The sequence below is a fragment of the Anomalospiza imberbis genome, chromosome 1, assembly GCF_031753505.1.
Source record: "Anomalospiza imberbis isolate Cuckoo-Finch-1a 21T00152 chromosome 1, ASM3175350v1, whole genome shotgun sequence".
NCBI lineage: Eukaryota > Metazoa > Chordata > Aves > Passeriformes > Viduidae > Anomalospiza > Anomalospiza imberbis.
The window spans coordinates 148,980,067-148,997,662 of NC_089681.1; the positions used below are offsets into that span (position 1 = coordinate 148,980,067).

At 40.0% G+C, this 17,596-nt stretch overlaps 1 protein-coding gene across 10 annotated transcripts in view; it reads left to right on the forward strand.

Annotated features, from left to right (window-relative positions):
* Nucleotides 1-2,041: 2,041 nt before the first annotated feature.
* ADCYAP1R1 (ADCYAP receptor type I) overlaps nt 2,042-17,596 on the forward strand; it is a 111,590-nt gene continuing 96,035 nt past the window's right edge. For all 10 annotated transcript variants that reach the window (XM_068175768.1, XM_068175712.1, XM_068175728.1 and 7 more), the window contains exon 1: nt 2,042-2,166. In XM_068175768.1, the coding sequence (XP_068031869.1) occupies nt 2,116-2,166 (51 nt within the window). In that variant the 5' untranslated portion in view covers nt 2,042-2,115. The remainder of the gene's footprint in view (nt 2,167-17,596) is intronic.

Consider the following 17,596-nt stretch of genomic DNA (forward strand, 5'->3'; position numbering starts at 1 on the left):
CAATGTTCTTTTTCTTTTTTCTTCTTCCTGTATATCAGCCATGCTTGAAACCAACTCCTGAAATTCATTCTGTTCTACCAACAATCAGCTGATTTTCAGATTCTCAGACACTTCAACAGCCCTTCTGTTTCACCAGAGATAACTGAAGATTATTTTGAGGAACTGTTTATAAATAACTGAAAGGTGCAACCCCTTTGTTATTGGCTCTTCTGACTTCACTAATTTTAATTACAGTGGCGGATGCAGATGAAACAACAACATGAAGCATCAGTAATGAAATGACAGGATTGAACAACCAGTGACATCAGAAGAAAATATAATCATTCAAAACTTCCCTCCCAAATCCAATACTAATTTAATTATTTATTTTTCTCAGTACTGAATGGTTTATCAGCATTACCTATATATTTTTAAAAAGTTAATTTTTCTAGTGTAACATAGCTGATAGTAGTTATTGAGGAAGTAGCTGGGCTTTAATTGGTGGTAGAGATAAAAACTATCCTTTAATTGATAATAGAGATAAGTAGCCTTTAATTAGTAATACGTGGACTCTGAATATATGTTTAACATACATGCCAGGAACAGCCCAAGAGTATAAAAGTTTCTGCTGCAGGTCCAGGGCAGAAGTTCTGGTAGCTGTTATTCCCTAATAAACACTCCAGTCTCCCTGGATGACATGAAGGCCTCAGCCCAGTATTTGGTGCAGGTTTCCATGACTACCTTGAAGGCAAAAAATGAAGTAGATTCTTTTATTTTCCCTGCAATATGTGAGAGAAAAGCCATGAAACAGTTTGCAGATGTTCTTGTTGTCTCTTTAGAGGCTCCTTTGAAACTCAGACAAGACAGAAAACAGCCACCCAGAAAACAGGAGTGCAAATGATCAGGAAATAATTTCAAATCCAGTGGCTGCTAATGCATCTGTCTGGTTTTGTCTTGCTGCTGTTAATGGAATTCCAGGTCCTCATGGCTGAATGTCACCAGGGATGTTTGCTGTCCTCCCCAGCTGAGATCTTATCAATTGCTCATTATTTGATAAACCATCAGAAATACAGTCAAGTAATTAAATTCAGTGCCAGAACAGAGCATGAGTGACTGATCAAGAGAGGATAGAAGAAAACAGATGAGTTTAGAGTGAACTTCATGAATCATTGTTCTCCCAAAATTTAGAGGGAGATTAATTTTCCTGTTTTATTTTTTAATTTAAAGACTCTCTCCTTTCTAAGTGCTGATGTCCTGGCAGTGTGTTGCAGTCAGTATAAAACTTGCATGTCCTTTGGTTCTAAAAGTTCTTTTACAAATATTTCCTTTACAAATCAAAGCAGGATAATGAGAAATAAATCCAAATCTTAAAACATCTTCCCCCTAGTCCTCAATTCCTTCAGGGCAGAGGCCAAGCAATGGAAGTCACAGATATGGATGACATTGTTGTTCATATAAATCATTCCTGATTATGTCCTGGATGAATTTTACCCTGAGGCTACAATTCATTCTTTTGCCCCACTACTGCCAAGTTCTCAGAAAGGTTATTAACAAGCCTGTTAACAGGTTATTAACAAGCCTATTAACAGGTTATTAACAGGTCTGGTAATGGATTTTGTTATATGGACAACCTATCTTGGGAGCCAGACCCCTAAAAAGCCCCCAGAGAGTTTTGCTTTCAAGACACTACTGAAAATCGTGAAGTGTGAACCACAACTTCTGAGATGAAGCAGAAATGTCTTTTTTCTTGTCCAAAATAATCCACCCTTCCTTCTCCCCGGGTACAATTTAGATGTTTGCAGCTACGGAACGTGCTCCAGCATTTCTTTGACACAAGTTACTGATCACACAAAGTCTTTTGCCTTTAAATTAGATATCCATGACCACCTTTAAAATATGCAAAAGCCTGGTTGATCTCTAATAAGTGCCACTTGCAGTTCAAGTGTTGGTTCTCTGTTTTCTGTCCATTTTTTTTTATTCTCTCAGTGGTTTACATATTTATAATAATTTTCCTTTTTTGTTGCAGAGATCTGAGTCTTGACGTGAAGACCTCAACCAAAATATCAGCAGAGAGCCTGTGCTTCAGCCCTAATCTCAGTGTTAACAAGCAAAACTTGTCCAGAATTAGGAGAGAAGATGGCCATAAACTGGAAGGTCTGCTTCTTCAGCCTCGTATTTCTTCCTGTGGTAAGGAAAAATGATTTTATTTGTGTTGTTCTGATATAAATACATGTTCTCAAGACCAGCACTTGCCAAAAGGGAAGGATCTACTGCTGACAGTAATTCTGGATTTTTCTGGGTGGTCTCATAGTTTGGGTTAAGACTTTTCCAGCCTCCTTTGTTAATGAATTAGGACTGTGATCGTTGCTGATCCTGAGAAGGGCAAGTCCATCCCTTGAGGGCAGTTGCTCACTGTTTTTAAGCAAGAGTCAAAATAAAATAAAGCAATAATTAGGATAAAAAAAAAAATTGCGTCTTCTGTTTCAAATCCATTGGTTTAAAAATATTTTTTTCCCAGACAGAGGGATAAAATTAGATATTCCCTTCATCCCCCCCGCCATGAAACCTAAACCTCAGGTTATTCCAGGCAGTGCTTTTGGCAGCCTCCATTTTTAGAGGTGCAATTTTAACAATACAAATGGGCCTCTAAAGATACTAAAGGCACTTAAAGTCATCCATCATCTTTCTGAAAATTCGACTCTTTATGAAGATGACAGAGATTAATTTTTCCCCACAAGTCTTTACTTACTAAACAACGTGCTCCTCCATTAATAACTCCGTGTTAACACGTCTGGGGATTGTAACTCTCCCTCTCCATTGTCCCTACACACAATGACTGCACCTCTCCTCACATAACAGCCACAAAACCACTGAACAGAGGTTGGTTTTTTTTCCCCTTTGTAGCTGTGAGGAGTCGTACACAAGCCCTGCAATAACCTCTTGTTGCACTCAACACAATTCTGTGTTAAACCACTGCTCACAAATGTGCTTTTCAGCTCTTCTCCAGGAGCGTTGCTCACAGGGATTCAGTGACAAATAGCACCAGGACTTCAATCCTCCAGCTCATTCCCCTTAAAAGCCTTCTACAACTTCCATGCAAATGCCTTACACTTGCTTAATACACAGATATTTCACATTAGTGCACTTTAATAGTCAGTATTTGAAAGTATTCATGACATTTAGTTAGTTTTATTTGTAAATGACAGCTGTTTATTGTGATGGTGGTGTGACCAGAGCATCTTTTAGCAGTTTTTGCAGAGTTTTTTGCTTCTGTGTATCAATTATGTGGCCTGTCTTCTACAATGCATAGCAGGCAGCACAGAGAACTTGTTTTTACTTTGGCACACAAAAATACATTTTCTTTCCTTTTGGCTCTTATTTAGAGACCATTTTGCTGCACATCTGAAATGTGGCATAATTCAGCTAAATTCTGTAGAATTGGGTTGGAATTGGTACCATAGTTGTGTTCATCCAAATAATATAGTTCTTTACTTACAAATATATGGCTTTGGAATTTTTATCTAGAGCACGTGACTCCTGTGACTCTTCCTTAGGCTTCCTTGTCAGGTAGAAATGATTATTTATTGCAAACTGAGTGTGTTTAATTTTTATAATACATCTCCAAAATTACTACTGTGAACTTCCTCTAAGCTAATGGGGAGGCAGGAAACCCCCCAAATTTAACCTGATTTAGGTATTGTGAGATTCCTGACTATAAAAGGAGTTTAGCTCAAATTCAGATGCTGATTTTGGACATAGAAGTGTTGATGACATGGATCCTGCCCTGGGAGAAACTGGAAAGCTGAATTCCTGGCCATGCAAGCGTATTTTTCAGACTGCAACCAAAATAATTAAATGCTCAAAAGATAAAAGGCATTTCTGTTAAATGACCAACAACATTCAATATTCCAACATTTTTAGTGCTCAGCTTGAGACCCTTGAAAGGTGTCTTGTTATTTAGAGGTGAACAGTTTTTAATTAAGGGAAATAAATGAACAAATCTCTTGAGCTCTCAGATGGGTGACCTTCCTGGCAGATGGAGAAGGACAGCAAATTCCCAATTGCTCACGTTTCAGGACATAACTGTGGCTGCTGAGCTGGATAATTAGTGATCAGCTCCAGCTTCTGGAATGAACAGTTCTTAATGAAATACCAAATAGCAAACCAGAGCTAATAAGAAAAAAACTGCTTTTTTTTTTTTTTGCCCCTTCTGCGAACTTTGTGATGTTCTTTATGATCATAAGGTTTTACTGCAGTCTTTTGCAGGAATCCAGACATTGAATTAGACCATTTAACACACATGAATTTGTGTGTTTGAACACACAGAGATTATACAATAATTTGTGTATAAGTATTCGTTTCACATTATATCCCTACATTTCTTTTCACAGACCAAATTTCAGGAATGATATAATGTTTTTTATGTTTCTTCCCTCGCTGTCATTCTTTTGCAGTTCTTGTGGTAACACATTTCTCTCCTCTGGGGCACACCCTTTCCCTGTGAACCATCTGTAATGTGCTGTGCTGGTGACCTCAAGCTGGCACTTTCCTGTCATGCAGATTTTCCAATTTTCTACCAAGGGAGGGGATGTGACTCTTAAAATAATTAGAGTAATTGAAAGTCATCTTAGATTCCACAATGTTCCTGGAAAGAGCTGTTTATATACTGCTTTCCTCCAAGCACATCTGGCCAGACCCATTTTACCCACAAAAGCCTCCAAACTGCTGTCCACATCCATAAACAAATCAAGAAAAGACAAAAAGAGAATCAAGTATGAATGGGAAATTCCAGGTGGCTTCAAGTATAGGCTCCAACCAGACAACAAGAATATCATATGCGAAGGAATAAGTAAAAATGAGCATTTTGAGCCAGTTCTAACTCAGAGTCAAGGATGGTTCAGTTTTTCATGTGTTTTACAGGCTGCTCTGCATTAACCTAACCTATGAACCCCTCAGGACTGAAGGCACCATGATGACTGCAAGGCCTTTAGAGGAATTCCTGAGCTTTACTTTTTTCTTCCATTGAAGTGTTTTCCTGGATTTAAATACCTGTGTTGCTATTTTAGCTGGTTTTAACCCATTTCTTCTGGCTCAGCTCTTCTCAGTAATTTCTATTCTTTGCTTTGGATGAAACTCTGAACAACCTGGGATAGTGGGAGGAGTCCCTGTCCATGGCAAGGGGTTGGAGCTGGATGGTCTTTGAGGTCCCTTCTAAATTCGTTTTCACTGGCACTTTGATTGTCTTTGTATTCCGTTCACCTGCAATAACATTTTTTTGGGTTTTTTTTTTAATTGGAAAATATCAACAGAAGTCATCATAAAATTATGGAGAAGAAAGGAATCCTAAACCATCGTTCCTTTGTCTGGTTCCAAATGTACTTGAGAAACAATGAGTTTCATGACTCACAAAGTTGGCCTGGTGTATGAACTGAATTTTAAATGTAACTGCAATGCAGGTGTTCTAACTGTCCAGAAGAAATCCTTCTGATGCATTTCTTCACCTAATACTTGGAATTTCTTGTGGGTACATATTTAATATTGCTGCACTTCAGTGTTTCCAGTGGCAGAATATTCTGTGTAATGCTTGATCAGCTGGGAAGAATGTTCTCCTTTAAAAAAGAGAGAAATATGGAAAAGGGAAGGTGTAAGTGATGCCTCTTGTGCAACAACATTGAAGTGTGATCTCTGAGTGAGAGTCAGGTGGGCAAACACAGATTTGGATGTGCAGGCAGCACCTCAGAGAGCCGAGAATGAAACCTGGATCTGATGATAGTTAAGTAATTCATGAAGAGCTGAGGAGAGAAACTGAAGTGTTTGCTCAGGCCCTTTTTGCTGCAGGGGGGAATATTTCTCAATCTTCTCAGGGTGTGTAAAGGCTACAGAGCAGAGAACTCACTGTATCCTCCATCATTCATCCCTGGCTGTCACTTCCAGCGCCAGGCTACCTTCAAATAGAATCACCTACCTTCCAGCCTCTGTTATTTTTAAAAGATGAGGCACAGTGCCTCCAGACACAATATTCTATAAGTTTCTCTCCCAGCCTGCAATGTTTTTAAGCACAGCCCAAACGTGAGGCTCCTCAAGCACAGTCATAAAAAGCTTGGGTTGGTTCCTGCTCTTTAAGCAAACCATTTTTTTTTCCATTCCAGGGCTTAACAAGAGAGCTTTTAATGAGTTTACCTGCCTGGTGATTTGTAGCATCTCATAACCCTGTTAGAGAAGTCAAGCTCTCTGTAGGACTGCAGGTTTCTCAAACACAGTGCACAGTTGCATGCGACTTCCCTGTTATTTATGTAATGAAAATATAAATATTTTATAAACAAACACAGCCAGGGGACTGCTGGGAATGTTCTCCATAGCAGATAAAGACTCAGCTAACCAAGGCAATAATGCTGCTGTCGCTTTTCCATTTTAACAGGAGGAGCTGGTGCTGGGGGCAATCTGGAGAAAATAGCAACTTCTTAAAAGCCTTAAAATAGAAAAAACAAATATAAAATAGAAAAACAAAGTCTTTGGATGTGTAATACTGGGTAAAGCAGTTTCTAAGCGCAGGTTCAGAATTCTGGTGCCGCAAAAAATCATCTGAGAAAATCAGCGTGGCAAAACCACAGAGGCCTTGGTGCCAGCCAACTTCAAGGACCCGTCAGAGGCACAAAAATTAGGATCCCAAGTCCCAGATGGTTGTTACCCTGTCAGTTAGGTGGGATAGGAGCTTAGAGAGTGCCAGAGTGAGAGTGGGATTTCCACCTGACGTATCTCTAAGTCTCTGTTTTGTTTTGGTTTTTTTGTGGTTTTTTTGGTTTTTTTTTTTTTTTTTTTTTTTTTTTTTTTTTTTTTTTTTTTTTTTTCTGAGAAAACTCAGTGTTTTTACACTCCTGGGAGCCCTGGAAATTCTGTTGGTCCTCTTCCTGGTGCACTGGCACTTGTAACCACACCTGGGCACCTCAGGTGCCAGTCAGGATTATTGCTGAAGCTAAAGAGAGACACCTGGTTAAAATGCAAAAATGTTTTTCATAGAATTATAGGACGGCTTCTGTTGGAAGGGACTTTAAAGGTCAGGTAATGTCAGGTGTCCTGGGCAGGGACATCTCCCACTAGACCAAGATTTTCAGAGCCCTGGCCAGACTGCTCTTGAAGTTTTTTAAGCTTTTTAAGCTGATTTGTACTAAAGATGAATGACAGGGGGAGAAAAAAGTCTAAAAAATACACATATTTTGCCAAAATGGGGTGCAGAACACTGTGAACAAACACAGGTATCTGCCACAACTTTCCTTTAGACAGTAAAGAGCTCTCAGTCTTAGAAATGCAAAACAGCAGGTAACAAAGCAAAAAATATATTATTATATTATATTATATTATATTATATCAATATAGTATTAGATATGATATGATATGAATTTTAATTTATTTTAAAATTTTATTTTTACTTTTTAAACTTTATTGTTATTAATTTTAATTTAATTATTAATTAAATTTAGTTGATTTAATAATATAGATAATGTATTTATTTCATATAAATAATATAATTATTTAATATTCTATTAAAATGTTCTATTTTTTTTGCCTTCTGGAAGTAGCAGTAATTTCTGTGAGAGGCAAATAAAATGATGACAACACTGATTTAAAGGCATTAATTAATGTGATTTTCTTTTTTTCCCCTGCTGGTTTTGCATTCATGAGCTTGCAGGGGGGTTGGATGAACGGTCAAAGAACAAAATTGGAATAGGAAAGAGATGTTTAAAAAGGGGGGCTGTAAAAAAAAAACAAACTAAAATCAGAATGAGTGATTTTTCATGTTGCTCAGCTGTTAATACCCAGCTCCTGGAGGGATAGTTTTCAAGTCTCTAGACTTCAAGGGTGTTGCCTGCAATTCCTTGGGTTTACTGAGTCAGCAGCCCAGGAGGATTTCCTGTGCAGGCAGCTTGAGGGGAGAGCTGTGATGTAGAACCAAAGCTACATGGGAGACGAGGGGGAAATGGAAGCAAAAGAGCAGGAAGAGAGGACAAAAGTATGAAAAAAATCACATTTACAACACTATTCCTCTATTAGGGATTTGTCTCTTGTATTCCCTCCTGCCCCCCTCACCAGGGCTTGCAATAAAGAGTTTTTTCCCTATGTGTGAAATAGGGTTGAGGGGGCTTCCAGGGCTTCTTTTCCAAAGCAATAACCACCTGGCTGTTGTGCCAGCCTTCTGTTTAACCCCTGTGAGGCCCCTTAGAAAGTGCTGCCAGCCCCAAAGCCCACGTGTTGCTGTCACTGCAGTCCCCAGGGCCACAGAACCCAACCCCAAACCTTTCTGTGTTTCCCTGGGCAAGGGGTGAATTGCTCACTCCAGAGAAACCTGTGCTCCTGACAAGAAAGTTGTGTTTCTCTTAGATGTATGTTCCCCGTGTGGAAGTGCAGATTTTGGAGCTGTGGATCCCATCTATACCAAAATCTGATGATCTCTGTGATCTTTTCCTTCCACGCCATATAATGGCAGCTTTGCCTAAAAGGATGCCATGAATGAATCCGAGATGCCTCTGTAATTCCCTGTGTGTGTTCTGCACCTAAATAAGTCAGGAAATTCACTTAGAGCAATAATTAGCCCCCTAAATTCTGGATATCTGGATTAGAATCAGAGAATCCTGGAATGGTTGGGGTTGGAAGGGGCCTTGAAGCCCATCCAGTCCCACATCTGCCATGGCAGGGACACCTTCCACTGTCCCAGGCTGCTCCAAGCCTCATCCAGCCTGGCCTTGGACGTTTCCAGGGATCCAGGGGCAGCCACTGCTGCTCTGGGCACCCTGTGCCAGGGCCTCAGATGAAGATATTTATTTATATTAATATATAATTTTGATTCTTCTATACTTAGTGTTCTTCTGTACTTAGTGATTGACACCTTTAGATATTGGTAAAACCCATCCTAAAATCCCCCTAATGCTCACTTTACTGAAGGACCCTCAAAAAATTATTTTAGACTAAACTTTGGTCTATTTAACTTTTAAAAATCTCGTTTTTATTGGGCTTTTATAAATGTTCTGTGCATCGGGAAGAGATGACTGTAACTCACCCTTGCCCAATTGATTGTCTTGAATTTTCAGTATCTTGTGACCCATGTTGGTAGGGTGGTTTGTAAGGTTATCACGAATGCTGCTTACTACTGTTGGTTCCTGGAACACATTTTTAAAACTCAGTATTAAATGTATGTTCTTGTACGAGTGAGGGCAGATGCCAATCGATCTTTGTGTCTGGAGTAAAAAAAATATGGTAAATGCATCCATTAAATACTTCAGAACCATCATAAAAACCCCCCAAACCCAAAGAAGAACGGTTTTAAACAAAACAGGGACAATATTTTCCCCACAGAACAACATTTAAAAAATATTCTGTAGTGCTTTCATAGAATTATTACTTCCAGTAGAGTTCAAAGAATCCAATCTCAATTTAAACCACTTTTCCCCCTTTAATTTTTGATCTAAGATTTCTAAATACTTATTATCTTCAAACAAGAAACAATATAGAAATGAACACTTTTTAACACTCCTCAGCTCTTTTGAAAAGCAACAAATGCCAGCTGCTTGTGGTTTTTGTGTTTATATTTTTTGGATGGTTTTTTGTTTGTTTGGGTTTTTTATGTTTTTGTGGGGTTTTTTTTGTGTTTTTTTTTGTTTTTGTTTTTTGGGTTTTTTTGCTATCAATATGGTTTAGACTGTAAATCCAATCAACATGTTGAGGGAAAATAGTCTCAAGGAACATCTTGGAGGCAGATTTCATTTGTGCTGGGGAGTTTGATGGTTTCCCAACCCTTCTACGTGTTCAGTGCCTGACCTCACTGCTCCAGCCTCCTCTAAATCTGGATTTCTCTGGAGGATTTCAGAGTGATAAAGGATTTTACTGTTCCTGCCCTTCCCAATAACACATTTCTGCAGCGTTTTTTTCTTGTTCCTTGGGCCCCTTTTGGAGTGCAAAATTCTCTAAGGGAATATTAATTCTCTAAGAGCTTTAGACAGAAGAAAATGTTTTTTCTGCTGTGTCCTCTTTCCAAATGATTTTGCCCCACAGTCTCTCTGCAGCTCCAAATCTGTGACCAAAAAGTGTTATTGAGGGGTTATTTAGGCTAAATCCAGGCTTTGCTTTGGTTTGAAAACTTTTAAAACAGTCTGTCAACAATTTCACCCACTGATAATCACACATTTGGGAAGTGGCAGTCCAGAGATTTTGTTTTTTTCTTTCCTGGTAACCTCATCTGACCATTTTTGATATTTGACATAATACTGGTTTTTAGAACTTTATGCTTTCTTGTTTGCTAAAGGCTTGCAAGGTATCTGATAATGCAAAATGTAGATTGGGCAGGATTAGAGATATGCTAAAGCTCAAGGGTAGCAAGTTGTTTCCACTTCCTCAGAGATATTAAAATGCTCTTTTTCCTGCTGTCCTCTGGCTCAGCTGGTTTTAGTTATTAGGTCTCTGTTAGCCAGTTATGATAATTTTCTCCATTATTTAAAAGCCATAAAACAAATAACAGATTTGCTCTGCAACAGCAATTAAATTCTCATGTAGTTTCAGCCTAAGTCCATTTTAGCATCTCTTCCAGCAACATAAATGTGTGAGATCTAAACCTTTTGGCCATCAAATGTTGTTTATTGTGTCTGAACTCATCCAGAAACACCAGGTGAACAAACTGCATCTTATTTAAAATAGCCATCGACTCTCACTCTGTATTTTCAGTTTAAAATGTTTGCCCCCGCCCCCCAAATGATGAATTTACTGTTCATCCACAAGTGGCTCTAGCTCTGGGAATTCCCAGGAACTCTTCATTTGCAGAGCAGCTCTGGGAGAGCCAGGAACTTTGTACAGCATCATTGGGAATGGGTTGAAAGATGCTGAAGGGCTTTTAATACCCTTAGGACAGCAAATTAATATGATCACATATATGGAAATATATTGATTTTTCTGTTCCTCCATGTCATCCCTGTACCCTTCAAACCTGAATTCAGTTCAACTGAATTTGCCAGAAGAACCACATTCTCAGAAAAATTAAATTTCTAACAGTTTCATGTGAATGCTTAGGCAGAGATTTTTTCTTATTTCCTTACAGAAAGATAAATTTCATGAAAAACTCAATAAACTTGTTAGACAGAAGAGTATCCAGACTGGAGCTCATCTTAGGACAAGGATTGATGGCTTTAAACTGAAACAGGGGAGATTAAATGAGATATTAGGAAAAAATTCTTCCCTGTTAGGGTGGTGAGGCCCATTTTTCCAGGTGTAAGGGTCTCTGTCTGACTCTTCTTGGCTTTCAGACATTCTGAGCTTTGCATTTTCAATATCTTGAAATGAATTTTTTTTTTTTAAAGAGGAATGTTGGCTTGTGTATTCCGTCTTTTGTAGCTCAAACCCTTAAAAAATGCCATCAGTTGGATCTGATGACCTCAGGTCATTATTTCATTGCACATCCTTATTTTTCTGCCTTTCCCCACACATTTCTTTGTACATGGCCTGGTATCTAAATTATTCTCTGTCAGGATCTGTGATATTTAAATGATCCTGAGGTTGTAGAAAGTCTCTGTCTTTCAGCCCCGCTGCCAAAGAAGGAGTGGTAATTCGTCTGTGCTGGTTTTCAAGGTTGTTTATTTCTTCTTATCTCAAATATTTTCTCTCTGACCTGCAGCAGGTCTGTCCTGCAGGACAGTGTGCGGGGCTCTGCCCTCAGTGGGATGTTACAAACATTTTATACCAAAAACTACGTGTGCTGTATTTACAATAACGTGCCAATATCCATCACCCGTGTTGAACAGTGTGTCCCCAGCCCAAACCAACAGAAAAATGCCAACACCACTGTGAAACGTGGAGGGCATGAAGAAGAAGAAAAAGGACAAGGCATGCCCAATTTCCTCCCTCTTGCCCCCTTTGAACCCCTTATCTAGAATCCTAAAATTCTACTTTTGCACCCGTGCCACGCTAATTACTACTTATATCAAACACTCAGAGCTTGTAATTCATCCTGTAAGGTTGAAAACTCTTTTCCATGGACAGAGGTCAGAGACAGTGTCTCTCGGGGCTCTGTACAGGGGGCTCCTGACCCCCTGCCAGGGTCCCAGACCTTCCAGGGCAGCCAGAGGGATGCCCTGGATTCCCACAATTCTCACCTTCAAAATCCATGTCTATGGGTAGCACATGGCAGAGCAGCTTGGGGACACCCTGGGTTTTGCTGCAAAACTATGCCTTCACTTTAGCATTGATACACTTTTTCCTTCTCCACAGCACTTTATTTATTCTATTTATCCAGCAGTTCGCTGATTCTATTTTTATATTCAAGGGATTTTTTTTTCCCGTGAATTAAAGCAGAAGATGGGGACAAAAAATACTAGTTTCTTTTTCATTGGTTTTCACCTCCAGGTTATAACATGAATTCTGCAGCTATTTCATTTAGGGAATGCAAAGACAGAAATGAAATTCTTTTCCCTTTTCTATCCCTGGATTTTTTGCTGCACCTCTGTTAACAAAATCCAAAATGATACCTCGGGAATGAAAATCAGTATTTTAGGGGCAGCTCATCTTGTACTGAGGGCAGCTCCCTACAACATGGTGCTGCCTGCAAAGGGAAAATTTGGGATGTTGTTGCTCATGGATCTGGGAAAAAAACCAAACAGCAACCAGCTGCAAAGCTGGCGGAAGCCATTGTAAAATAGCTGTTAAAACTGGGGAAGAATTAAATCCTATTTAATGTATTGCAAGGAAGAAAAAAGGGGAGTTTGACAGAGATGTGTACAGGGATGTTTGACAGGAATAACATTATTCTAGAGAAAATTCTGTTCTCAGTACTGCTTTATGGCATTTTGTGGCATTGTTGTATTATTCAGAGCTTTGTAAATTTTTTTTGCATGCGTGAAAATGTGAAATATTTATCTGTTATCAAAGGTGTAATGTAGAAATTCTAAACACAGTAATCTCGAGGATCAAATAAAGGAGCTAACATATTGGAATCACCCAGAATAATCCATGAGGGACAATATAAAAGAGGTCCCACCAGTTTTGCTTTCAAATCTTTGTTTAGCTGAAGTATGACAGCAATTTGCTCTCCTGGCAAAGGAATCCCTGCTCTATTTTTCTCTTCAGCATGGATTATACAGAGAGTATTTACATGTGTTAATGTTTTCTTCTGAGAACAGGGAAATCAGAGCAGCCAAAAGAGCTGCTCCCATTTCTGATCCTGTCATTGTCCCTGGAAAATGAAACTTTCTTCCTTCTCTTAGCTTCAATCTGAACAAATTAGAACATTACAACAATTTAATGTTACGTTTTCAAGGACTTTGGAACTATGTTCTTTTTATTTTGTTGCTGTTGTCATGTTGAAATTCAGAACTAAGTGGAGAAGAAATGTTCTGCATGTCTTTATTCCATTGCACGTGTCTGGCTCTAGGGTGGAAAATTATGAGAGAATCAGAGAATTATGGAATGATTTGGGTTAGAAAGAAACTTAAAGATCATCCAATTCCACCCCCTGCCATGGGCAGGGTCAACTTCCACTGTCCCAGGTTATTCCAAGCCCCATCCAACCTGGCCTTGGACACTTCCAGGGATCCACGGGCAGCCACAGCTGCTCTGGACACCCTGGAGGGCCTCTCCACCCTCCCAGGGAAGAATTTCTTCCTAATATCCCACCTAACCCTGCCCTCAGACAGCTTAAAATCATTCCCCCTTTTCCTGTCCTTCCATCCCTTGTCCCAGGTCCCTCTCCAGCTCTCCTGGAGCCCTTTTAGGCACTGGAAAGGGCTCAAAGGTCTCCTTGAAGCCTTCTCTTCTCCAGGTGAACACCCCCAGCTCTCCCAGCCTGTGCCTAAACTCCCTGAGAAGTAAAATTAAGGTACATGGTGGAACTGAGTTTTCTTTCTGTAACTCATCAGCAATTTCTTTCTGAAATTCATCAGCAGAAGAGAAATTAGCACCTGGGTATGAGCAGGGAGGTGAAGATGAATCTGTTAAAGGTCAATAACTGAGAAATTCTGGGCACTTCATGTCCTGGGCAGGAATTTATGTGGGGAAATCCAGCAGAAACAGAGCAACAACTTTTCCAAGGTTGGGTTGCATTTTTTGTGTGGCTCTCAGCAGGCACCACTGAGAAAGAGGGAAAATTTGGCTTGTGCTGCTGGGGTGGGGAATTGGTGGGGAATAGAACAAGACACATCAAGGGATGTAGGAATCAAGGGTGGCTGAGGATTCCAGAACCAGTACCAGTGAGGTTATGATGGGGTTGGATACCAGGAAAAGTTTCTGCCCCCCAGAAGTTTGTCAGGCCCTGGAACAGGTTTCTCAGGGAAGTGGTGGTGGCACCAAGCCCAACAGAGCTCAGGGAACTTTTGGACAATTCTCTCACCTGGTGGGATTTTTGGGGTGTGCTGTGCCGGGCCAGGAGCTGGACTCAGTGGTCCTTGTGAGCCCCTTCCAGCTGAGGATATTCTATAATTCCATGTCACAGATGAAGCAGGATCTGGGATTTTTGAGCTCAAATAAGATTGGGCTCTCTTAGTCAAGAGTCTGGGACCCCACTGATATGGCATGCACAAAATCCCCAGCAGAACTCTCACCTCTTTCTCCAGGGTGCCAACTTATTGACATTTCTCCATCTTTAGCACATTAAATTTAGGAAGAGATGCTTGAATATATCAGCCAGCACTTCTTATCTGTCATGTAGAGCTGCAGCCATTTATACTTTGGCTCTAAACCCTATTTTTTTTTTCCCTTTCTTGAAAAAGAAAGATTGTGTCCTGTTTAAATATGCAAAAGGTTCTGATTTTCAAAGGTTGTGCATTGCAGTCAGCTGCAAACAGCAGAGCTGAGCTTTCTGCTACCCTGGGGAAGAGCCCCTGTACCACCAGCTCTGTATTCACAATGTCCCTGTACCTGCCAACACTTCAGAAATGTCTTTTCATTAAGTTTTTATGAAAAAAACCCTTTTTACTTTCCTTTTTTTTTTTTTTTTTACTTTTAATTAACTTTTTTATGAAATACAGATTAACTGCTGTAAGAGTTGAGAACAACAGGAGTTGTGCTGCCAGGTTAACAAAATCCATCCTGTTATTTAGTAACATATCCCTTTTCTGGGGAGATTTCAGTGTGGCACAAAAGGCAGAGGATGCTGCAGCTGAATCTGGGTCATGACAAGGCTCTGACAGCGAGACCTGTGGCTCATCTGTCAGGGTCTGAAAGGCAGCCAAGCCCTGCTGGTTTGTTTGGAATGAAGTCACCCTTTAAGGGGGAGATCTGGTGGTAACACCAGACCATCTCAATCCCTGCACGTTGTCCCTCCTTAAATCAAACCCTACCCTGCAGTGATATAAGAGTAGAATAGGGATTTGAAGGCAGGTATGCAATCTGGCACTGGGTTTGGTTTGGTTTCGTTTGGCTTCTAGTAATTCTGCAGTGCTATTTTGTAAAATTCTGTAATGTTTTGTAATAATCAACATTTCTGAACTTTTTGAAAACTCCTAGAGGTTCACCTGAGGAAATGCTGTCTGGCTACTGGTAGGGTTTTCTAAGGAGGCCTCATGAGCAGTGCATGTGGGATAAATTCATTTTTGCACACTTTTTATGCACCTATCCTGATGCCATGTGAAATAATGCATTCAGATAAGGAATCACACATGGATAGGAAATGCATTTTTTGCAGGATTAAGTAATAAGTTGCATTTTTACATCATGGTTCATAAGAACTTTGAGTTACAGCTTGTAATGGCAGAGTATTCTTGATAGAGCAATAGTAAATAATTATATTAACACATAAAATGTTAGGAAAAGTGAAAAATATAGGAAAAAAATGGAAAGAAAGAGCGAGCTGGATGTGTAACACACCTGCAGCAAAAACTGCTCTCAAATATGTTGTTCCATGCTAATGCAAACTTTTACACAGTAGGTTGTCCTTCCAAAACTTCAACTTTTGAGGATCTCATCCCATGGCAATGTGAATAAAATAAAAAAAAAAAAAAAAAAAAAAATCAGGAGTGTTCAGGGTGACTTCAACCAGGGAAGATTTTCCAGGGTATAGGAAGGCTCCAGCTGTTAATAGGGAATATTTCTGGATATTCTGCCAAGGCTGTGATGTGGAACAGAGTTTTCATCTGGTTTTTTGTAGTCGTTTGCTGTTCCATCTCTGCTCTCCTCCTCTATCTGCTGCTCTCAACTCCTCACAAAAGGGATAGAGGTGGATGTGTCTGAATTTTTCACAATGTGTAAAAGGAAAAGCCCTCTAATTGTCACACCTTGTCTGGGATGTTCTGGAGTTCAGCTCTTGTGATTGAAGAAAGGAACTGGGTGTGATTTTGTTTCCCTGTCTCTCAAGCTCGTGTGAAAATGGAAAATGTCAGTAATTAATTACTGCTTATTTTGGTTTTATTGTGGCTAATACACAGGTCCCTGCTGACTGTGAGTCTGGGCCCCTATTTTATGGCTTCCCTGAAAAAATTTTGTGGTTTTATTTTTTCTTTGAAATGTCAGGGATGGGGAATTGAGGCTCAAAGTTATTTTTCATCACCTATTCACTGCATGTCCTTGAGAGGGGGACATTTGTGCTGCATGCAGATCATGAGGCATGATCCTAATTCAGAGCTGCATGTTCTCAGGCTCTGAAAATATAATATATATAAAATAAAAATAATATGACTATAGCATAGGTTGTAGGGTTAAAGGCAAAGGCCAAATCTCCCACTGAAAGTCATTATTTGTTAATATGCATTAATGGAGACATTAAAACATTTAATGAGTTAAATACTATAAAACAGGTAATGTGTCTTCCTACTCTAAGTGGTGTCCAGGGCATCATTAAATGACAACACATTGTCATTTTGAAGCTTACAGATGCCCAAGACAGAAATGCTGCATGTGGTTAAACAACACTGAATTACAAACACACCAAATCCCTTCTGCTCCATCAGTGGGGGGAATTGTGTTGGTGGAACTGATCACTCCTCTGGCAGGGATTTATCTGCCCAGAGCTCAGTTCTTCACTGTCAGGATGCCACTTTGTGCCATCAGAGATTTTGTTTCCTGAGAATTGCATTGAAATGTTTCTGTTCAAGAGCTGTTTCCAGATATTTAAATGCTGGTGCTCAACCATGTGCCCACTGCTTCCACTGGCCTGATGCCTTGTGCAGGCTGACCTAGAACAGAGACTGGACAGAGCTAAAGAATAAAGCAGGGATTTATTAAAAGGATCTCCTCCATGGATCCACGTTGGGCAGCACAAGAGCCCAGCCAGGGCTACACCCAAGATGAACCAAAATGGTCCCAAAATGCACGACCGCTCCCGGGGGCTCTCACTGTGATCAGCTCTGCTCCATTTGCACATTGGAGTTCATTGTCCCATTCCAGCTTTAGCCCATGCAGTCCCATCCTGCTTGTTTTTCTCTCTCCAGCCCGCGTTGTTTGTGCTCTTGGGCCTGAGATTTGGATCATTTGTCCTTGGTGCCCAGCTGGAGAAGGAATTGTTTTGTCTCCCTGCTCTGTGCAGAGAGCTCACCATCCCCTGATATGAAGCTCAGACCCACACACTAAAGCAGCACAGAATCTGAAAAATATAAAAGCTCAAACCTGAGGCATCAGGCCTATACATTCTGGGGTGCTGAAGGTGAAAGAATGA